General features: G+C 37.8%; 1 protein-coding gene across 1 annotated transcript; it reads right to left on the bottom strand.

Moving 5' to 3' along the window:
• Nucleotides 1-2,599: 2,599 nt before the first annotated feature.
• On the bottom strand, nt 2,600-21,065 carry Smp_156680 (putative fyve finger-containing phosphoinositide kinase,fyv1; the record flags this gene model as incomplete). The annotated part of the gene is given in 8 exon segments (XM_018795997.1): nt 2,600-2,773; nt 2,778-2,785; nt 10,257-10,448; nt 11,546-11,792; nt 13,020-13,134; nt 14,941-15,869; nt 18,118-18,360; nt 20,861-21,065. Coding segments are annotated over 8 exon segments (2,094 nt in total). The 5' UTR covers nt 21,047-21,065.
• Nucleotides 21,066-25,246: the final 4,181 nt, after the last annotated feature.

Genomic DNA, 25,246 nt, shown 5'->3' with positions numbered 1-25,246 from the left:
CCTGATTTGAAAATAAAATTCTGTGCTAGATAACAAACAGTTCCACTGACGAATATAATGTTAGGATGTAGACAGAGAATTTTACAAACACAATTGGTTATGTATTCTTCTTCCTGTAACAACCAAAAAGAAGAAAATATACGCCGTATACCATTTTAGTACAGTAATAACAGAATTAACCATACACATATATCGGATGTCAAGAAAGCGGGGGGACACCTAAAATAGTAGTTGATTAAAATGTGGGACTTTATTATGTGACAAATATGCTGCAACGGATAACCATTCACCAAACCGAAGAAAACATGAGTGGCAAATATTTGATGGATCAGTTAATTTTATAATTGCTACAATTAACCATTGCCCTGCAGGCGAAACGTCCGTCTATCAATCAAAAGATAAATAAACTGAACAGCAGTTCGTTTTAATCTATTTTATGGCTGTGAAACGTGGAATTCAAAGATAGAAGATAGCTGTAGATTACTAGTATTTGATCATCGTTTCAGACTATTGCTCGTGTATGTTGGAACTATCGTGGGAGTAGTCTTAAAATTACAAGTAGGGTATTAGGCAAAAATGAAAAATCGGTTGATGAAGTGGTGAATCTTTAATGACTGAGATGGTTGGGAAATGTACTACGTACGCCCGAAAACTCAAAGGAAGAGAAGGGATGAAAAGATAGGGCGGGCTGAAATGTACAACCAGAAGATTCTTTCAGTTAGGAAAGTTAGAACCATTCTTTATGTAGAAAGTAAAAGAAGGTTGCAGCAGGATCGCCACTGGCTTCTATTCTGAGCAATATCCGATAACGTCTCTAGCCACTGTGTTGCACCATCTCTCGGACCCCAACCAGGGAGTCGTGAAGGACCAACAGAAGCTAGCCCTTTGCAGCTCTCTTTCATGCCACGACACCATGTCATACACTGACCTCCTCTCCGCTTTCTCCAACCAGTCCCAGGGTCGGCAAATAATGCACGACGTGGAAGTCTCTGGGACGACATTCGTAAAACATGTCCGAGCCACCGAAGTCGGTGATTCAAGATGGTGACACCAATTGAATTATCGTCTCTGCGCCCGAACACACGATGCCGAACCTCTGCATTACTAACATGGTGTTGCCACTGGATGTCAGCAATCCTTCGGAGACAACGATGATCGAACACAGAGAGACGTCTAACATCCTCAACTCGGAGAGGCCAGGTTTCACAAGCATAGAGCAAAACTGCTCTCACCGACGCGTTTTAGATCCGACCTTTTACAGCCAGACTAACATCACGAAGGCGCCAAAGATGGCCCAGATTGGCATAAGCCGCTCTGGCTTTCATTATACGTGCATCAATCTCATCACTCACGCCACCACCAGCACTTATATAGCTACCTAGATACACGAACTTCTCAACTACTTCGATCTCCTCACCATCCAGGGTGAGTACAGGATGAGAATCCTGCCAGTCTTGTAGAAGTACTTTGCACTTGGAGGGTGCAAAGCACATGCCGTACCTGCGGACACTGATTGCCAACTGATTAAGTGCTGATTGCATGCCTTGGGCATTATCGCACAGTAAGACAATATCATCCGCATACTCAAGGTCGAGAAGTCGTTCTCCAGGCAACATATCCACACCGCCATTACTTACATCCATCAGAGCTGTTTCTAGGATGTCGTCGATGGCAAAGTTGAAGAGGAATGGGGAGATCGGGCAACCCTGCCTAACCCCACTGCTCGAATGGAACAAGGGAGAAAGGTGGTTGTATGCCCTCACTCTGCCTGAGGTGTTCGTAGGGTAAAACAAATGAATGAAATTATGAACTCTATTGACGATATCCCTGGTCATACTAAAAGCAAGGGTATTAGGTAAAACTGGAAAATCGGTTGATAGAGTGGTGAATCTTTAATGACTGAGGTGATTGGGAAGTGTACTACGTACGCCCGAAAAAACTCACTTTTACGTTATACAGTGCTGGCTGGAGTACATTATAAGAAAGCTAGAGGCGGTCAATCCAAGATGTTGCATCAGTTCATTAGGATATGGACTATTGGGTTGAGCCGTACTAGTAGACGCAGACTAACTAGTTGGGGTCCGTTGACTTTGACTAATTAACCGGACTACGTTTTAACCTAACCCAGACTTACACAGTTCTTTATTACAACATTCTATGTTAATTTTGACTAACTGAAATACTGATGTTTTAGAATTAGTACACAATGATATGATGGACCTAAATACATTATGATTAACAGAGTAATATATACGATTTACGTTGATAACTCAAGTTTCATTTTTTCCACTACGAGTACAATGTAAATAATATCGATGTCTAAATTTGATATGGAAGAAGTTACATTACATTTATTTACTAACATTTAATTAAGCAATTTCTAGATAATCAGAATAATACAAAATGTTAAGAAAAAAATTTTATTGAACTTTCCAAATTAAGAATTATTATTGAGCAAAGAGACTATCATAAATAATCATTTTACCAGCAAACAATTATGACTTATCAAATCAATATCAACACCAGACGTTATTTAAAAATGAAAACTATCATAAGAAATAATATAAAATATATCCTTATATATACATTTTTTTTTCTTTCATACTTGCATGATCTGAGATTCTAACCACGTCATTTTAGAAGTAGTACGTTGATAACTTATAGATGAATCCAAAAGAAGTATACGAGGATTATTTAAAACAGTTGGCATTAGTTTGTGAGTTGGACGTTTAGAGAAAATAAGACCAGGGAACAAGTCTGAATTTTTGTTATCTTCATCCAGTAGCTATTTTAATCAACAAACACAAATAATAATAGTTTTAAAATAAATAAACACTATTATTAATTAAATAACATGTAAAACAATCAACTCTTTATGGGAGAAATAAGATCTAATGATGTTACTAACGCTGGTAATATATTCAAGTTGATTACGTTACAAATTCTTTTATTATAATATGGATAATAATTAATTAAGCATCAAGTCAAATTATCTATGCTAACCTCTAGATGTACTAACTAATATAAAAAATCGTAACAAAAGGCCAGTAAAGAACAGGCTTTTCCCTAATAAAATGTCACACACCTGTATAAAATATTAGTGTGGTGTAGGCTACTTATATCCACATAAGTAGTATATAACGATGGTCGGCCATTGAATGTATTTCAGTAGAAGAGAACGGGAATGAGACTCTATTGGTATGAAAATGCATGAACAATAATAATCGGAGACTATAGACTGATATTTGCAGAATGAATGGTCAAGATTGAGACAATTGATTGATACTTTGCAAATTAACTGTTCACTGTATGGTTGTCAGATTTTAGTGAGGTAGTCTGTAATTTTCGTGTCAAGTACATTCGATTGTCCCCACTCGTCTTCTTGTTCACTACATTAGAAGTTATTTGAAAAAAATGTTTGTTTAGATCACTAGTCTATCAATAAGGGTAAAATCTGAAAACCAAGATTAATTCTCACTTATCAATATCACATTCTTCACGAATGGTCATATCAATAAAATCCCTAAAGCAAATATGAACACATTTAGTGAAGTTCTTATTTTTACAAAGATCATGAAAGAGTTATTAAGCATGTAAGCTAAAAACTAAGTAATTTGTCTATTTAAACTGTTTTGAAATCTGTAATATTGATGACTATTGTAACTTTTTCATCCCGGTAATCAACCACGAAAATTTAAAAACCGAATAAGACAGTGTAAATCAAATCATTGACATATGGTTTAAAAATGTAACATTATTAGTTTAAAAAATACACTGTATTTTAAATAAATTAACCGAAAAATAAAATTCGACAGGAGCATTTGTTTATATAATACAAACCTGAAAACCCTGAAGAAACTTATTATTTATACAGGATCTAATTCCAAATCATTCAATTTTACTTATGAATTTGAAATTCAATGCAAGTATGAATTTATTTATGAGTTAGATGATGGATTTAGTGATGAGTGTCATCATTTCCAAAAGACAACGTCTACAATGTTTTGTAATGATTACCAATCATTTATAAGGCTAAATAAAATCATATCATCGTCAGTTAAACTGTAAATAAAGTTTAAATTATTGAAACACTACTACTAGTAGGTTAGAACGTACCTTTTTAATATGTACATAATACCGAATATCCATTGGTGAGTAAACTTGTTGTTTATAGACAGTATTAGAATTCATAACGGATTTCTGTACGTCATTATTTTTAACGGTTTCATTATTTGACTGAGATTGTTGCTTCTGTTGTCGATTAAATTGAAAATAACGTAAACCAGTTGATCGTAAATCAAAGTGCACTGTTTGACAAACATTCCATGCTAAACGAATTAGAATTGATGCCCAGCTAGGATCTAAGACATTATCTCGTACATCTTGTAAAACCAACCGATATATATGTTTATCAAAGATATTCCTAATAGTAGTTTTTTTTCAAATAAACATGTGAACAGAAAGAGGTAAATTAAGAAGGTTTATTCAAACCAATTCTATGCACTTTAAAATTCTAACTGATATAATTAAACATATTTACAGCACACCTATAGATAACAGTTTTATTGAAACAAGCTTGAAAGCATATATTGAGATTTTTTGAAACTATCGCTCAAAAATTTAGTTGAAAATGTGATGATTGATGAATGAAGAGACATTTCTAGTTAGCTACCCACAAATCCTACATTATGTTAATCAAACGAAAGAACACCGATGAAGTATTTGAAATAAAAACAGAGTGAAACTAGAATATAACATATTTTAGGCTCCTGTTTACTTGTCAGAGTCAGTGATAGAATCTTAATTATGACGTTCGGAAACAAGAGATTTTTGAGCGGCTAATTTACCGTCACTTTGTCATCAGGTTCTGTCATTATAAATCCATAATTGTGTTAAAATGGCCAAAGGAAGGAACATGTGAGTAACTAAAATGAGCAATGTTAAATGTTCAAAATAATGGACTTTTCGTAAGTAAAGGTTTACATTTATTTATTATTTATTTATTTAAACACATATATATTGGTACAAAAGGGCACCAGGTACATATGCGCCACACAAAATAATGAAAGTAGGAAGAGAAGGGATGAAAAGATAGGGCGGACTGAAATGTACAACCAGAAGACTCTTTCAGTTAAGAAAGTTAGAACCATTCTTTATGTAGAAAGTAAAAGAAGGTTGCAGCAGGATCGCCACTGGCTTCTATTCTGAGCAATATCCGATAACGTCTCTAGCCACTGTGTTGCACCATCTCTCGGACCCCAACCAGGGAGTCGTGAAGGATCAACAGGAGCTAGCCCTTTGCAGCTTTCTTTCATGCCACGACACCATGTCATACACTGACCTCCTCTCCGCTTTTTCCAACCAGTCCCAGGGTCGGCAAATAATGCACGACGAGGAAGTCTCTGGGACGACATTCGCAAAACATGTCCAAGCCACCGAAGTCGGTGTTTCAAGATGGCGACACCAATTGAATTATCATCCCTGCGCTCGAACACACGATGCCAAACCTCTGCATTACTAACATGGTGTTGCCACTGGATGTCAGCAATCCTTCGGAGACAACGATGATCGAACACAGAGAGACGTCTAACATCCTCAACTCGGAGAGGCCAGGTTTCACAAGCATAGAGCAAAACTGCTCTCACCGACGCGTTTTAGATCCGACCTTTTACAGCCAGACTAACATCACGAAGGCGCCAAAGATGGCCCAGATTGGCATAAGCCGCTCTGGCTTTCATTATACGTGCTTCAATCTCATCACTCACGCTACCACCAGCACTTATATAGCTACCTAGATACACGAACTTCTAAACTACTTCAATCTGCTCACCGTCCAGGGTGAGTACAGGATGAGAATCCTGCCAGTCTTGTAGGAGTACTTTGCACTTGGATGGTGCAAAGCATATGCCGTACCTGCGGACACTGATTGCCAACTGATTAAGTGCTGATTGCATGCCTTGGGCATAATCACACATTAAGACAATATCATCTGCATACTCGAGGTCGAGAAGTCGTTCTCCAGGCAACATATCCACACCGCCATTACTTACATCCATCAGAGCTGTTTCCAGGATGTCGTCGATGGCAAAGTTGAAGAGGAATGGTGAGATCGGGCAACCCTGCCTCACCCCACTGTTCGAATGGAACAAGGGAGAAAGGTGGTTGTATGCCCTCACTCTGTCTGAGGTGTTCGTATACAGGGCCTTTAAGATGTTAATGAACTTCTCAGGCACACTCTTCTTCAATAGACAATCCCAGAGAACAGTCCTGTCCAACGAATCGAAGGCCGCCCTGATATCAAGAAACACTACCATTGATGGCCTGCGATAAGTATGACGGTGTTCTAACATTTGGCGGAGGGTGAAGATGTGATCAATGCATCTTCGACCAGAACGAAAACCAGCCTGCTCCTCGCGAGTCAATCGTTCTCGGGTTTTAAACAACCTACGAAGAATGATAGAAGCCAATATTTTGGACGCATTCGGAAGTAGACTTATCCCCCGATATTTGTTACACGAACAACGTGAACCCTTTTTAAAGATAGGGACGACTATCGACACATTTCATGACGTTGGAACACTTTCTTGCTCCCAAACCTTTCCAAACAACACAGTCAATTCCTTAGTCAGAAGGTCACCACCATCTTTAAAAAGAGCCGGAGGTAAGTCATCTGGGCTCGGTGATTTGTAACGTTTCAAGAGTTGGAGTTTCTTGCGGACTTCCGCCTCGTTTGGTGCATCAGTCGTCACCGGCCACGGGAGGCAGGACAAGCTGGTTGATGTTGCCGGAGCAGCAGGCCAGTTGAACTGCCCTTCCAAGAATTCTGCCCATCGTCCAAGACGTCAATTTATGTTAGTGATTGGCATCCCGTCATCCTCACAGATTGTTTGGCTCACACCAGACCTCTTGCTGCCAGTGGCTCGGATGAGTTGGAAGAGCTTCCGGCAGTTACCAGATGCAGCTGCTTCTTCCATCTCATTAGCACGCTCCAACCACCAGGCTTCCCGGTCCTTACGCAAGCTTTGCCCGATTTCATTACGTAACAGCCTTCGTTTGTGGTCAAACTCACGGTCATCCGGAGTAGACCGACGGGCTTCCATCAGTTGTAAGGAGCCAGAAGAAACCCAGTGCTTGTAAGCGGGACGTTTCGCGAAGCCGCAAGCCGCAAGGTTTACATATAGCTAAAATATATCAATTTCGAATTCAGGTCATTTATTCAAAGCGATGGGAAATTTCAACGTAAGGTATCAAGTTGCGAACAACACGCTTGGAGAAATCATGTGAATAAAATGTAGAATAAGAGGAATGTATGACCAATTGAGATACTAATAATAATAATATTATTATTAGCGTTATTATTACTAATATATTATAGCATCATTAGTGATAATATTCCAACCATGTAAATAAAATATGTCGCCAGAAGAACATGATTGAGGTAAGAAATTCAAGTGAATTGAGCAAAGACGATGTGCAAATTAGGAATGATATAGAAGAGATAAACGTAAAAAGTATACTGGCTGTAGGGGTCTATTATATAATTTATTGTATGGGATAACCCTATTATGGATCATAATAGGTGGAGAAATAGAATATACCGCTTTTGAACTCACAAGTTCGGCTTTATAGAGTTAATTCAGCTTCCGCTACATATACGAGCCTTAGTCTTGCTTCTTCAGGTAGATTGTCCGGGACTTAATGCAGGAACGGGAGGGCTTCACTTATTTTGGGATGATGTTCGCTACCTACTAAGTGAGAAACTATGTCACTCTTGACTGATTTCGTGACTCCTTTCCCTGATCATATCGCTACATGTTCATAAGAACTCAAAGGTAACGCTCTCTATGTCAAGCCCATGTAACTAACTCCTCAAAAGCGTCCCCAAATGCCCTAGTACGGCAAAGAGTGAGTGTAAAGTGAGATCGATAAGCGAACACACCAATGATAAGTGAAACGCTCACCACCGCACTAAATTCTTTGACCTTGTATGACTGTCTTTGTTTTATCCACCAATCACAGTCTTATGTTCATTCTAACACAATATTCTCCCCTTTGACTCATTTTTCCTATTCTCCAGTTATTGTTCGGTATGTCGTTTATATTTCACCTTTTCCCTATGTAATAGACTACTGTTTATTCGCATACTAATGTTGTTAATTTACGTTTTAGAAACAGATAAAGTTTATTAGGCCAAATAGCTTACTTGTTCTGACTTTGGCAAAACCAAGACTCTGTATTCGACAGTTTAGAGAATAGCTTAAAGTTACCCCTGTAGGAAATTGCCTCCTACAGTGAGGAGGACCCGCCCTACCTCTCGAAACGTTCTTACGTGGTCATGTGTATATAGCCGCTGCTAGGGAAGACCTACTCACTACTTTCTCGTGGCGGGGATGTTGTTAACGAAATTGAGAGGACGAAAAGCGAATGTCCGGCGCTTTAACCAGATTGGTAGACACCGTGATTCCACCTAGGGGTCCGTTTATGGTGGAAACCCTGTCCTATCCAAACGATCTCGAGTCACGAATACTGAAACAGTTTTTCTGAAACCACGTACGCCGTTCAAAACTGGCTTCCCTTAACGTTCGCACACTAATGCAGATCGGACAACAGATAGGGCTGGCTGTTTCTAGAAAATCTTAATATCGACGTTTGTTGCCTATCCGAGACCCGAATTCAAGACTCTAGTGAAGAACTACAAATTCGCTCTCCATCTGTCGCCTCGAAAAGCTTGTTTCACGTGCGTTTATCCGGAGGCCCTGTGGCATCTTCATCTGGTCTTGCTGGCGTTGGTGTCGCACTAAGCGCTAGAGCTGAGGCAGCACTAATCGATTGGATCCCCATTAACAGTCGGTTATGTGCTGTTAGATTAGAAAGTTACATCAAAGTGAGAAGAAACCGGCGTGAGAAACGGTGTCTTTTCGTCATATCCGCCTATGCCGCGACAGATTACAGCCCGGATGCAATCAAGGACGAATTCTACCACCAGTTAACTGTTCTTCTCCAGAAAGTGCGTTCGACAGATACTGTAGTACTAGCCGGAGACTTGAATGCACAGGTCGGGCGTCTAGGCACAGAAGAGAGTCATTTAGGTGGCCAATGGGGACTTGTTGGTTGGAATATTATCACTAATGATGCTATAATATATTAGTAATAATAACGCTAATAATAATATTATTATTATTAGTATCTCAATTGGTCATACATTCCTCTTATTCTACATTTTATTCACATGATTTCTCCAAGCGTGTTGTTCGCAACTTGATACCTTACGTTGAAATTTCCCATCGCTTTGAATAAATGACCTGAATTCGAAATTGATATATTTTAGCTATATGTAAACCTTGCGGCTTGCGGCTTCGCGAAACGTCCCGCTTACAAGCACTGGGTTTCTTCTGGCTCCTTACAACTGATGGAAGCCCGTCGGTCTACTCCGGATGACCGTGAGTTTGACCACAAACGAAGGCTGTTACGTAATGAAATCGGGCAAAGCTTGCGTAAGGACCGGGAAGCCTGGTGGTTGGAGCGTGCTAATGAGATGGAAGAAGCAGCTGCATCTGGTAACTGCCGGAAGCTCTTCCAACTCATCCGAGCCACTGGCAGCAAGAGGTCTGGTGTGAGCCAAACAATCTGTGAGGATGACGGGATGCCAATCACTAACATAAATTGACGTCTTGGACGATGGGCAGAATTCTTGGAAGGGCAGTTCAACTGGCCTGCTGCTCCGGCAACATCAACCAGCTTGTCCTGCCTCCCGTGGCCGGTGACGACTGATGCACCAAACGAGGCGGAAGTCCGCAAGAAACTCCAACTCTTGAAACGTTACAAATCACCGAGCCCAGATGACTTACCTCCGGCTCTTTTTAAAGATGGTGGTGACCTTCTGACTAAGGAATTGACTGTGTTGTTTGGAAAGGTTTGGGAGCAAGAAAGTGTTCCAACGTCATGAAATGTGTCGATAGTCGTCCCTATCTTTAAAAAGGGTTCACGTTGTTCGTGTAACAAATATCGGGGGATAAGTCTACTTCCGAATGCGTCCAAAATATTGGCTTCTGTCATACTTCGTAGATCAATGCATACTTTACAAAGTTAAAATGTCATTCATTTCATTATTACCTCGACCTAAATAGGTTAGTTATAACTCCTAACCCTGTAAATCATATGAAAGAATTAACCACTGTACATATACATAACCAAAATAGCAAACGATGATATGAGGAAGTGATAAAAATAAACACAAATGAAAGGAAAAACTCACTTCATGTTACATATGTATTCATTAGTATTCATCTGTAAGCTAGTATTTAGCTGTACTGAAAAATCAATTGGCTGCTGGTGGTTATTTAATGTTGGTTGTGTTGTATATTTCCATTTTTGTGTTGAACCAAGAGATTCAAGACTACAATCTCGCATTCTACTAACATCTTTTCCAACTTCAAAACTGGGTCGAACTGAACAATAGTCGTAATTAAAATATCGAAAATTAGATGGTTACTTGGCAAATTATTCATAAATAAAACACTAACAAATAAATTAGAAAATATATCATACGATAAATAAAACGGTATTTCAATAAACCAATGCGATGAACTCTTAATTAGAGGATTATTGGATTCACAGTCACTGTATGTAAATTACGCTGGACATTGGTTTAGTAAGTTTATGTCCCATGCAAACTAAAACGTGAATAAATTTATTTAGTATTGTTCGCATGAATCTTCTCATTGATGTTTAGGACTTCGATTGGTCAGTTTCTTATTGACATATGTACTGGGTTCAAGTCATAGAATTGAAACCCAGTAGGAATCGATAAAAACACCAAAAGAGTTATCAACTAAAACTACTAAATTATAATGCCCACTTCTTGTTCATTGTTTATAAAATAGCAGGATTCTCAAAAGAACAATACATTTTCATTTATGTATATTGGTGTAATGTATCAACTACTTCCCTACAACAATAAAAATCCAATGATATTACAACAATTGTGATAAAAAAATCTACAAACAAAAGCTCAGTGTTTTGATCCAGAGTAATAAACGGAGGGGAATATATGTATCACTAATAAACCTAAGTATGGTATCACTAAAGACCCTGTAATTTTCCCAATGACATGTGATGTATATAAATGACAACATGTACGTAATAAAAATAAGGCGCTTAACAATAAAGAATCATGAAACTGTGACTTGTTTAATTCCCACCTAGTTCAAATTTTACAAGCTAGGTAGCAACTCATTTCTATATCAAAAGAAGCAAATTGAACAAATTATTTTGCCTAGCAGAAATAACGAAGAAACAATTTATTTTGGGTATTCTGCTCTAATAATCAGTTTACAGTCAAACTTGTATGTTCTCTTGAAAATTTGTGTTAATCACTTTAACATCCCATCGATAGGTTTATTGATAAAGTTGCATGAAAAATGAACAATATGTTAAAAATAAAATATGTGCCAAAATTTGACATATTTTGTCAATCTTTTCTGTGTTCATGAATTTCAATTAATAAAAATTTAAATACAAGAAACTATAATATTCATAAATTTACCCCCAGGTGGTTTTGATTTGAAATCATTGAAACCTTCTATCAAGTAAGGTGTAGAAGACCTAGAACTCTCATTCTCAGAACTATTAATCTCTAATAACCAATTTGGTTCATGAATCCCAAGTATACTTGAATACGTAGTATCAATAGTAGAAGTTGAGTTCACATTAAAATTATTATAAAATGAAGTAAAATCCACAGTTTTTCTTCTTGAATTAGTTTGATCATATAATCGACTGTTTGAATCAATCTGGAACAATAATAAACATTGAAAATAAACATCTGTGAATACTCAAGCCCTTAACAATAAAATTATTATTGTTTTCCCTGATGAAAATAAAGTTTTAATACCTCTGTTTATTCTACCTCACTGTTACCATGTTTAACAGGATTTTATTATCACTATTATTGTAATTATCACTATCCAGAAAAATAAATATATATATATATATCCGATTGTCAGATTTGAAAGTGAATTCGCCAAAAGGAGAACTCTTCACTGAACCAATTTTTCTTATATCGTATCTCAATGGGTGAATTCCGTCTACGAATAATTTTGTAACAGACAACATACTAAACGAATTTAGTAAATTATGGGGAGGGGGAGCAACACAAAGTAATATATAATAAAAGGAAATTTCCATACCATAAAATATATGTGAAAAAGGCTAATAGTAAGTTATTATTAAAATAGTTATATAAACAAATAATGACATCAAGAAACAGACAAACTGTTCTGGAAAAACATTCTACTGACTTTTGAGATTTTAAGGAAATTGACCAGAAGTCAATTATTTTTGGTCACGTTAAAGTCAACCTGATATATCTAGTTTGATGCACTCAATAAACCCTACATTAAATTACACTGAAGTTGTTTGTTCCATTTAAAAGAAACATTAAACCATTAATTAATACGATTGTAATTGTTGCTTTGTTATTCTTAATCTTCGTCGTCTAGTACTACGAACATGCGGTAGGAAGAATGTTTCAGCTATTTCTACTATGAAAAGGATAAGGTAATTGCAGATCATCAAAGTGGACTTTCAAGAGAACTACAATGACAATGAGTGGGAATGAAAGAACAACAGAATTTGGATACGACGAGTATTCACAATAATACTTTGGGAAAAAAGAGATCAGATGGACTTTGCTTAAAGTTATAGTATGCAAACGGAAATTGTATTAGTGATAGACAAAAATATCGAACGGTTATATTGATATGAAAAGTTACACTACTAAGTATATAAATTAATGGATGAAAGCAACAACTACTGTTCCTGTAAGTTACACAAGTTGACAAAAAGACTATCTTGCCCAGCACAATGAAAACAATTTATATCTACCAAAAAACATTGCGTATTTTAAAATATTAGTGCAAGACACTAAATCTAAATTTGTTTTGTGAAGTCATCAAATGTCAATGTAAGCATACTTTATTGGTGTACCGAAAAGAAAAGTAAAACAAATTATTATTTACCTGCTTTAGTTTATAAAATGTAAAGTTGTCATGAAACTGTTTACAGTTAGGATTTTGTAGATCAGTTAGTAAACCAAGGTCCATAAATTTTTGGCAGAGCAGTCGTCCTTTCATTCTGTAACAGAATTAATTTATAGAAAATAAAGTACAGAAAGGTAAATTTGAAGTGGGAGAAGAATTTAAATACTTTTCCAATTATTGACCGTGGTCTAATATCAACCTCATAAACTGAAAAATTCTCCACTTGACATAAGGTTCATTTATTGCAAACGACTAATTGTTAGCCCCCAAATGCCCTGGTATGGCCGAGAGTGGGGAAACTCAGCTCTCCTTCTCGAAATGCTCTTACATGGCCACGTGCATACAATCACTGCTAGGAAAGTTCTACTCACTACCTTGTCGTGGCGGGGGTGCTGTTAACAAAATTGACAGAACGAAAAGCGAATGCCCGGCGCTTTAACCAGGTTGGTAGACACAGTGTTTCTACCTAGGGAAGTTGGAAAACCCTAATCCCAAACCAATGGTGCACATGGGCTCCAGAATCCTGAAGGAACAAATAGCGTATGAACCAATTATTGGTCACCGGCTACCATGGGACTGCATCTCCTGACGTTGCTCCACTGCCTTATGGATTAGACCTCTAGATCGAAGGCTCCGAGTGTGGCCCCCTAAGGAAACCACCTGTTTCGGTTCCGGCACCTAGACAGCATCCCAGCCCTCACACAAACCGAATGATTTGTGTGGCGCATATCTATTTGGTGCTTCCTTGTACCAATGTTTATGTGTTTAAATAATAATAATAATAAAGCACTTAAATCCATGATCTCATTTTGATTATGATCTGGTAAATAACTCATTCATTCAAGGTTATTTACTGTAAATCAATGGAACATTATTATGAAACACACTACCAGCAAGGATTAAAAAAGCTCGGTTGACCTTCGCCAACTTACGTCACCTATGTCTATCAATTAGGAGACGAGTGTACTGTGCGGCAGTGCGTTCTGTTCTACATCACGGCTGCAAAACGTGACCATTAAGAGTAGAAGATATTCGTAAGATACTAGTATTTGACCACAGGTGTCTTAGGAATATTGCTCGCATCTGCTGGAATCACCGGGTAAGTAATAGTGAGGTTAGACGAAGGGTATTACGGAATGACGGTAAATCAGCTGATGAGGTTGTGAATCTTGATCAACTGAACACCAATTACCACGACGCGCAATGCTGACTAGTGTAGGAGATGGTTGGAAGAAAGCCAAAGGTGACCAAACCAAAATGTGGAATCGGTGCTTGAAGTCACTAACCTCTAGTCTGAGCCACGTTGGTATATTCAGACTACTTGGTGAGGTCCGCGTGACTATCGTAACCAATGGTTGGAGACTCTGTGTGACATGGCTCAGAATAGATCACAATGACGTAGGTGTATACACTCTCTATCTTCCCTTAAACTATGAGATTAAAATTACTTTATATCTTTTTTTCCTCCTGTACTATATCCCTATACACAACCCTTCTTCAATAAATTACCATCATTGAATTAACTACTACTATCAATTTGGTGTTCATCTTGTTGTGCTAATGAGGTATGGGAACTTGGACCGATCCATATATGTGCCTGGTCCTACGTTGTAGCTGACTGACTCGTTAGGGTATTACCACCAACAGGCTTAATAACTAAGATTTAAAGCTTGGATAGTGATTTACACTGTTTTTTTAATAATTATTTGTACAATAGCTATCACTTGCATTTTGTTAAACAGATATATATATACATGAAGGCAATTTAAGAGACTTTCATGCCACTTTCGCAAAGAATGTATAGTATTTCTTATGGTACCTAACAAAACTTCAAGCATACTGCCAAGTTATATAAGTACAACCTAGATTAAACGCAAGCAATATTTCCAAAAGAACTAACCTACAACGTTCCAATTCTGGTACATTATTGACTAACCAATGAACTAGTACTAGGCCATAAGTACAGTAGTACTCTTCATTTTCGTTTTTTAGTCTAAATAATTGTAACGATTTGCATGAACTGTTGTCTTGCGTTAAATTTTCATTTGAATGGCTATGTACACGACTTAATGGTCCAGTTGACGATGCAGTCAACTGTGAAATACTGATAGTTGAAAACTCAAGATCCTTTGGTGAATTAGTCCAAAGCCTTGACCACAAATAAAGTATATCTTGACCTGATGATGGATTGAATAATGACTGCGATGCACTGCTTGGTAAACATTCAAACGAATGAGATGAAGAAATTTTTTTGAATGGGGCACTGAAAATATCTATATTCAACGATTCATTTAAAACTAGACCCTGACTTATGCGCGGTGTTCGACGAATTACACCAAATGTACTAGATTCAACGGTGTGCATTGTTTGTCTAATAGAATCCAATGAAGGAGATGCATTATTACCGTTTGGGAAGGTTGCTGAGAAAAATGTAGGAAACAAGTCTCTGCATTCATCTGCTGAACTGGTAGAAGTAGAATTGTTTGGGCTAGCTAAATCCACAGCTATTCTGTTCAAATATGAAGGTGAAGTAAGCGATGCCTTTGAATTGGATATATTCAACAAACCAGTACTCATGCGTATATTAAGATTGGAAAGATGACTAACATGAGATGGAACAGACTTTGGTCGGGTATTGTTTCTCTGGGTTTTTTCAAGCAAGCTTATTTTTTTCTTCAAACCATGAATATTGTCTGTATTTAGCGACCTGACAGAATTTTTGTCCAACGAATGTTCTGGTTTATTGGTATTAGTACTAATTAGTGTTTCAGCACAATAACTGCAGGCTCGTTGAAGACCATCAAGTCCAATTTGCGTCCCTTCAACAATCTTAACAAATGACAACAAGCGCAATAAAAGTTAGATGAATAGAGAAAATTCACATTACATATTTGTAGGAAGAACAAAACTAGATCTGAAAAATCAGTGGAAGATTGAAAATAAAAAGATTTCTAATCAGAAGGAGTTTCGTGGAGATTTCAGTATTTCATAGTTGAAATCATGAGTCAATTGAAGATAGACCACCATGGAAAACCTGGAAGCACGAAACGGCCGTCCAGTGCTTCCAGGTTTTTCATGGTGGTCTATCTTCAATTGATTCATGATTTCAACTATGAAAAAAGATTTCTACAAATATGATAATAAGTGTTTGAGAATTCTGTGCTGAGAATTCTATATTGTACCGGATTATAATATTGAATAAAGCCATTAAAAATAATAATAATAATAAAAAGTAGAAGTTTTTTCCAGTGCCCACAATTTTATTAAACAATTTGAGATTTTAAAAATGTCCGAGGAAAAATAATACTGTTAACATTTTTGCACTGTTTGTTTGAATCTTCCCATTGATGTTTAGAACTGCAATTGATCATCCTGTTATTGGCATATGTGCATTCTATGTAGATTGCCTCGATATTACCTGGAGTCACAAGTATTATAAGCAAACATGGACGGTGGCTGGCAGTTGGATCCAGGACGCACATTTCGTCATACTTGGGACTCATCAGATGGATGTACCTGCATCTCAGAGCTGTTGTTCACCCCGGGACTCGAGCCCAGTACCGTTCGCCTCAAACGCCATCGTGTTACCCACTTAGCTATTGAGTCCTGATATCCACTAGCTTGTGAGATGAGGACTGGTCAATTGAAGTTTTAAACATCAACCAGAAGATTCACACAAACAATACAAAATGAATTCAAACTTCACACCATTTCACATACTAGTGACTATCAGGACTCAGCACTTAAGTGGATAACATGATGGCCTTTGAAACGAACGCTACTGTGTTCGATTCTCCAAGTGGGCTTAAACTCTGGGATGCAGGTACATCCAGTTGACGAGTCCCAAATAGGACGAGACGTGCGTCCTGGGTTCCACTGCTAGCCACCATCCATCTCTGCTGATAATACTGTTAAAAGCCAAGAACTAAAAAATATAGATAAACATATTCCAAGAGAAAGTTATGAGGCTAAGAAGAGTGAAGAATACAGGACAAATATGGTCAAGATCTACAGAAGGATGAAAGAATGAATCTATAAGGCTAACTCACTTTGAGCCATACAACACAGTCGCCAACGGTAGAGCAAATATTTGATCGACACAATTATAGCCAAGCCTGGAATCTGTTATTTTGAACAGTTTACCGACTTTTAAATCCAACTAAGAGTTGGATGGTTATAAAAGCTATTGTCAGTCAAACTGATTGACTCACCGTCATTCCAATAAAATTTTTGACCTGTGTTAAGAGTCATGACGATCTGTGACCGACAAAATTAAGCAAACCTTTAAGGCCAACTAATATCTCAGTGAATCTAACTGTTGACCGTAAACTAGTATTTTTACAGGTCATCAAAGCTAGCCGATCAATGCCTTAGCTTAAATTTATCGCAGTTCCCTCGACTTCGCTGAGCTGCAGATATTATGTTAATGTTTCATTCAGGATATTTGTAGATAATGAGCGACTCGAGACAAGTTGGTAATCAACTGTTCTTTAAAATGTGATGCTAACTGCTCTGATTGCTTAGTCTATGAGTAAAGCATTATGGCATCACTTTTCGAAGGAAGATCCATTGAATACTAACTTGTTAGCCTGTCTCTAAGAATTTAGAGGAATTTCCCCACTTTCTTTATTTCTATCGAAGTTTTCATCACTATTTTCTTCCTCTGCCATTCCCCATCATCATTTTATGGAGTTTTTCATCTGATATTTTAGTTTCACTCTGTTTTACTTTCCGAAGCAGCAATGGTCCTAAAAATCAACTAATTGAGAAGTTTCCGGGATTCACTAGTCCTCTAGATATTTCCGATAGATGCTACTGTAGTATTAAATGACACTTGAGAGTCTACATTTTTTATATGGTTAGTATTGGTCTCAGGAGTCAAAAAGCGAATGTAATCAAAACACCTGCTGTGACTCGGTTACTTATAGCTATAGCTATTAATCGCAAAAATAATGGGAATTTACGATGTTGATCAGTTATCTTTCGCAGTAGATAAAGTAAAATTCGAACTCATTACCGATGAGAATAAAAAATCACTTGATCGACAAAATATTACCCAACAGTGCTATAGACCTACCTGGTTACTGCACTGATTACAAAATATCCTCCCACAAACACGGCAATGATGTTTACGGCGGATGGCAGTAAAACGTGTACCGCATTCAAAACAAAATTTGCAATTTTCATCTTGCATCCAGTAGCGTCTTTCAGGTGGTCGAATAGATCCGGGCAATTGATTATGTGAAGAACTAGACACTCCGTCAGATATGTTTTCATCCAATGTTGAGAGGCTATTATGGGACAGTTTATTTTCATTTTTCTACAGAAATTTAGGTACAATACAAACTATCAACAATTTATATTAATGAACTGTGGAAGTGCTTTAGTTACTTCAACTGACACACTACCTTTTAATTAAAATGCAGTAATAACTAACTTTAAACACTACTAAGTGAACAGAAGAAAGGAGCTATAAAAAAAGCATCAGCAGTAGATAATCGACGAAAGTAGAACATTAAAATTGGACAGGATTGAAGACATGAATGTATACAGAACAAGGATGAAGCAATGTATTTTTCAACATTTACGGTAAAATAAATTAGTGTATCTTCAAAGGTTTTCAATCAATAATGAACACGTTCACTGATTCGAAACATTGAGTTACGAATAAGATTGGACGAACAGTCGGGATTTATTAGCCGATGTTATGCGTAGACGTTACTCCTGATACCCTTTTTCAAAAGTGTAGTCGTTTTGATTGACACTTGCAGAAGTTAATAGCTAGCACGTTGCAGCCTCTGTTTATACTGGTTTACAAACTGACCGATTGTTCTCATCTAGAACCCTACCCCTAAATTTAAAATTGCTTGTCTAGCAATCTTTCTATATCCCACCAATAATTTAAAATTTTTAATTGACCCGAAAGGGTTTCTTTCTAGTATCCTGAAAGTTAGTTTGTTAGATTTTCAAGTAGCAATAAGCCGCACAACAAGTTTATAAAAAATGAGTATTACTGAGAAAAAATCAAATGGTAAACGGAAAGACCAAAGCTTAAGTATGTCTCATTTATAAAATGCAATCATTTTTCCCATTTAAGGGTAACAGTTTAAAATGAATATAAAACCTGGGTCGAAACCGCGTATAGTTATACACTTCTTAGTTTAGACAGAGAACCTGTGGTACACAAATTAGTGGGGCTACTAAATAATAAACAGGAAGCAGCTACAATTTTGTGAAACACAGTAGTTCGATCTGCTTTAGATGGTTCGTAGAACAAAGTATGTGCATGTTGAGAACATTTGACAACAAGCGAACTATTCTTCATGCACTGTGTGATCACACAATGATTTTAGGCATACGGTCAATCGTCTAGCGTGTGTACATTGAATAAGTAGGGTAGTTGAGAAATCTCTTTTTACCGGGTGCACGGCTTAGTATGTACACATATGAAGTTGCGTAACCAAAAACTACTAGGAACTTTAAAATCAGAGGTTGGTCCACTAAACGATAAACAGTAAGTCGATCATTCATAACAGAGAATTTCCGAGTCTCTTATCTCAAGTGACGTTTAGATATTTCAAACAAATCAAATATTATAAAGATACCATTTATCTACGCACATACACATAATTTTTAGTGATATTTGAGGTGCAAAGACAGAATTATATTTGTATAGACTGCACGTCATGCGTCTTCCGCAAGACCTGGAGGTCATGGATACATTCCAACTCCTTCCAGTAACAGCATTTTTAAGTGGCAAGATAGGAAATTGGCATTAAGACACTAGATAATAAATCTTACTAACAAGTTCCACCCTTTCAGTTGGATTTTGAAAGTTATTATACATGTAGGGTAAAACGCATGGGACAATACAGAAGGAAATGAATCTAAAAATAAGACAAACCAGCTCTAAATTTAGTATCTATTTGAAGACCCTTGATAAAAAAAGCACGGAACAGTAAGTTTTTGGGCAAAAAGTGAAGTTGTGCATAACAAACCAGTGTTGTACACAACAAAAGGAATAAATGCTATAAAGTTGACCAGAATTCGGTTGCCTTAAACAGCAAAACCAAAGTGCAGGGACGAAGATGTGTGATGTCAAGAAACATTCTCGGTCGAAAAACATTTTAAATAAGCAAGGTGACCATTAGTCGTAATAATAATGCACGTTAAGGAAAAAAGGCTCCTTCTGGAGATCATTTTATGGAATTTTGGTAAGAAAGTGCACCTGGTACGTATTAGTGTTTTTAGTATTTATCATTGAAGTTAATCTATACGAACGACATTGACGAAGCATAAAGACGGTTGGAAAACTATTTTTACCAGTATATAAGAATCTCTTCAAGCTAATTTTCATCCATGAGGCCAAATATCTACACCATTGTTTCTTCGATTTCAAATCCCTTACTAACCTCTAGGGATTTATAAACTACGTAAAAGTACTATACTTTTATACTGGCTGATCTGAAATCCGTCCTAGTTTATTAAGGTCAATTAAAGAGCACCCATGAATTGACCCTGATTTTGCCTCCCGTTACGAAATCTGCATACTTATTTACCAAATAATGAAAATCTCCTTGAACGATTCCCTATTTATTTTCATTCAAACTTCAGATTAATTTAACTGCTTGATTAAGACGTGCATATTAAAACACGGAAACAGTGGAGAGTAAACCGAATAAACAGGCACATTTTACAAAACAATTATTTGGTGATGTCGTGACGATATGCGTGAAGCATGGCCAAGCAGCCCAGAACCAGTAGCATAAACAAATCTAAACTGTGAGCAAAGACTACGCAAAGACTTACAACAAACTTACACTATCAGATGATATCTGGGTGACTTTTGTGGACTGAAACTTATTTTTATCATCCTCTGTGTGAAAGGAGGCACGACTGGTCAATTTATTTACAAATCTTTTCAAAAATCCGCTGTTTCTTTGAGAGTTTTCAAATTCTGGGAGACCAAACGACACATACCCACCAGACTCGCTTATTGACTTCATCAGAAGTAACGCAAAACTCAGAAATCACACAGCGACTTTGAAATTGAAAACTCAAATAATGTTAGGTAGAAACAGCGAAATGTCCGTTCCTTAGGACCTCAAGCTGGTTATTGTGATGGCGCCCTGGATGTCGTTTCTGTTACATTCTCAGACTTGAATAGCGAAGAATATAGTTATGAATGTTTTCAGTTTCGGTTTGGAAAGAACAGGAGGCCTGATGGCATGTGTTAGTCTTGGCAATGATGGTCTCTCAGCTGATCCAACTCTCTTTTGAAACAGTTGACTGATGGAACCTCAATCATGTGCTGTGATAATGATTACCACACGTTGATAACTCGATGGGAAAGTCGATAGTCAGCTGACAAATAATTTGCTCTAGACTTGTGAACCATTTTGTAGTGGAAGACAGGAAAAATGAGGGCATATCAGGTGCAAATTTATCACTAAATAACTTAAAAACTGTAATCAAGTCCCATCTAGTTCGTTGATATGACAACAGTAATAGGTTTAGTTTAGTCAGTTGAGTATCATACGGGAGCTTCTCTCTCCGGGAATCAGCTTAGTTGCTGTTCTCTGAACCTTTTTTGTCCATTTTTGATCAAGGGTTAGCCGCTTTTACGCAGTACTCAAGTTTATGACCCACGAATACTGTGTACAAAGTCAAAGACGTTTTAGCGTCGACATGGCGAAAGGCCCTACGTATTGGCCATGGGGTTCTAAAACCTTTGGCGGCTATTGCACGGCAGTGTGCAGTAGTCTTTAAGTCTTGGATAACGATGAGTCCCAAGTCATTGTGTGCCTGGACAACAGGTAGCTCAGTGTTATTCACCGTGTATCTGTACTTTGATGACCATTATGCATCACAATACACTTCGAAGTATTTGTCGGCAACTGCAAGGTTTGAGACCATTCAGATAATTTCTCCAGATCATTTTGAAGTTCTAAGCTATCACCTTTACTTTTCGTCGCTTTTCATATCATGACATCGTCATTATACAACAATACCGATGATGATAGGAGACGAGGAAGGTTATTTACATATAAGAGGAATAACTCTGACCCCGAAACTGTACCCGGAGACACCCCACTGAGCACAGTTTGCAAGCTAGACAACTTGGAGTTCACCCGTACTCGTTGTAGGTTGTCTTTTATCTACATAAATAGACTACCTCCAACCCTCACATTTCCTAACCTTTATAACAGTCGGTTGTAAGGAACTTTGTCAAAAGCTTTGCTGAAGTCAATGTAGGCTAAGTCTATAGGTAATTTTTGGTCTTTAAGAGCGCACCAACTTTCACGCGCCACTAATAAATCAGTGAGACAGGGAGAACATGCTCCAAAACCATGCTGCTTTTCCAAAAGAAACCGGTTTTCACGAAGATATTTAAACAGTGCCTTCCGAGTAATCCTTTCTAGAATTTTAGCAACCACGCTGGTCAGGCTAACAAGTCGGCAATTCTCAGATTTATGTTTCCTACCTGCTTTGAAGACAGGACTTACTATGGCGTTCTTCCAGTACTGTTGTATACGATCCTGGGTTACGGATAGATTGGAGCACACACAGGGTTCGCAGCAATGTTAGTCAATTCGTTAAGTAACCTAGGGTGCAGTTCATCGGGTCCCAAGGATTTGCCTACGTCAAGCTTATTTAGCAGACCAAAGACATCGAGTCCTTCAATGGTCAGGTTTTCCGGTGTGTGGGGGTGGATTTGTACGGACTGATGAGAAGGGCGTTTGTGCCGTATATACATCGCTAAAGTAGTTCGAGAATACGCGAGCTTTACCAAGGTCGTCCTCCACTAATGATGAAGCATTACTGTCTCCCCATATTGCTGAAATATTAATTCTTCTTTTTGTCCTCTGGCTTATATACTAATACAAGCGTTTAGGACATTATATAGATTCCTTAAAAGTTTTCGCTTAGTACAACCTTCTAGACTTACGGAGGGTTGAGGCAAAGGTATTCCGAGCTTCTCGATATTGAGATTTTGTCTCATCAGTCCCCAGAAACCTGAATCTATACCACACTCTTCTCCTCTTACGCAGAAGGGTGCGAACCTCCCTACTGAACCATGGTGTAGAGTTTCTCAGCCCCTTGGAGTGCAGTAACTGCTACGTATAAGTTTCGAAATCCATCTTAAGCTGTTTCGATTGTCGAATCTGGCTCCATTGTCCAGTCTACTTATGATGCTATCCGTAGATTTATCCAGTATACTGTTGGTTTAATAAAGCCCAAGTATCGAGTTTGAATTTCAATACATTATGCCGATCAGCAGATCATATGCATTACAATTTAATGACATAGAACCGATTAAATCTCACATTCCACTTTCTTGGGACACATTATCGATAGCAGTAAGTGGTATATTATTTCCAATGGATTAAGGTTGTCCGTATACTTGATATTTCAAGGTCCTGTGGATAAGTTGAAACTTGGTAGGGGGAGGAGAGAGAGTTTTGAACAAAAATAGTCTGAGAGTCTCTTCGCACTCTATGTAGATAGGATATATAATGGGAGATAACAAGACTGATAGCGGAAAAATAACATTATGATACATAAAAATAAAACATGATATAATGTTATAATACGGATAAAGCTCACAGTTCATTGTTTGATGAATCAGGTCACGTCAGGCTCACCACTACAGGTTTTACAGATATTCAAGGTTTGACAACGTCTTCTTCCAAGTATATGATGGCATACTCAACGGAGATCAAGTGAAGATGCTTAACCGAGTGTCTTCAACTAGAGTAGGTCCATTAAAACTGATGAGGTCGCCATCAATGTTGAAGGCAAACCGAAATATCTACTTTGGAGATTTGTTTACAGGTAAGTAGGTCTGGTAATGATGATTAAGAGTCCGGGTCATACCTAGTCGCTTCCTTCACATGTTGCACCAGGACACATGTGATAACCTCATCACCTGGTTCCTGTCAGAAATAATTCTCTGACAATTCAGTCCTCAGATTTTTTTCAATCTACCGTGGGTGCATGGAAGTCTCCAAGCCGAGTTCGTTTGGCTATCCAGTGTAAACACCTTTAGCAAGTGACTCCGGAGATATCCTGTGGCATAAACCGACTAAGTAGCTATTTTGTAAACCCAATGTCATGCTCAAACGAGTTTTAGATTCAGATCTTTCACTATCCTTGATTCTATGAAAAATAACTGACCTAGCACAATGGTCAGTCTTTGATTTCACGACTTCTTTTTGACGGACCTCTCTAAAACCAATCTCTACTTATTTGATTCATATGTGTTATCTATTGCTGAGCATATTTGAGGTGGCTTCACATCAATTTGTGTGTCCACAGAGTGAGTACTGTTCGATGTGTTTCGACCTCATTTGCCAATAAACGTTTTAGCAGCATTTACCATTGAAATGACCTCGGTAAGCAAGCCGTTTGCGTCCGAGCAACACTGTGGACAAAGCCATGAGCAACCGTTTTTACTAAACCGTTTGAAAGCCACAGGCGTCAAGTTTGTGCAAACTTCGTCGTACCATTATTTGCACTCAGCTCACTGCATGTCTCTCTCAACAAAGTATTGATAGCACAGACGTTGGCAACTGCTTTTCTTGCACTGTCCAGTCATCGATCCGAAGTTTACAGATACAAACTAGATACTATATCGTGATCTATGACCAGAAAGTTGAAAACTGTAAATTGTTAGGACCAAAAGTGCTAACAAACACAATAGAAACAAATTACTCAAAGGCACTGACAATAAAATACTCCAGTAACAAAAAGTATGGTACTCTTACCGGATACTTTCAATCTTCAGTAATAAGGATAGTAGGTTGGTGAACCTTTGTTAATCGTGACAGATTGCCCTGCAGTGAATGTCCAGCTTCTCCTTGAAAATGTTTACTGATGGAACTAATACCACTTGTTCGGATAAGGCGTTCGAGTCATTGAACACTCGATGAGAAAAATGCGACCAAACGTTAAGTTGTGTCAGTTGATTCGGAAAGCAACTTGGGGACAGTGAAACATCACTGAGCACTACCCAAATCATCCAGCAGTCGGGTCACTGGATGACGAACAGTTCATCAATCCTCGTCAAGGTCAAGGGTAACCAACGCGCATCAGTAAATCGCACATCATGTACTGACCCATGTGGTAGTGGTCGCAATCTCTTCCTTGAACCTAGTCTTCATAATATATTTCTGTAATAGAGTTGTTTGTGCTATACGGTCATC

This window comes from Schistosoma mansoni, chromosome 2 (assembly GCF_000237925.1).
Source record: "Schistosoma mansoni strain Puerto Rico chromosome 2, complete genome".
Lineage (NCBI taxonomy): Eukaryota > Metazoa > Platyhelminthes > Trematoda > Strigeidida > Schistosomatidae > Schistosoma > Schistosoma mansoni.
This window is presented reverse-complemented; position numbering and strand designations above follow the sequence as displayed.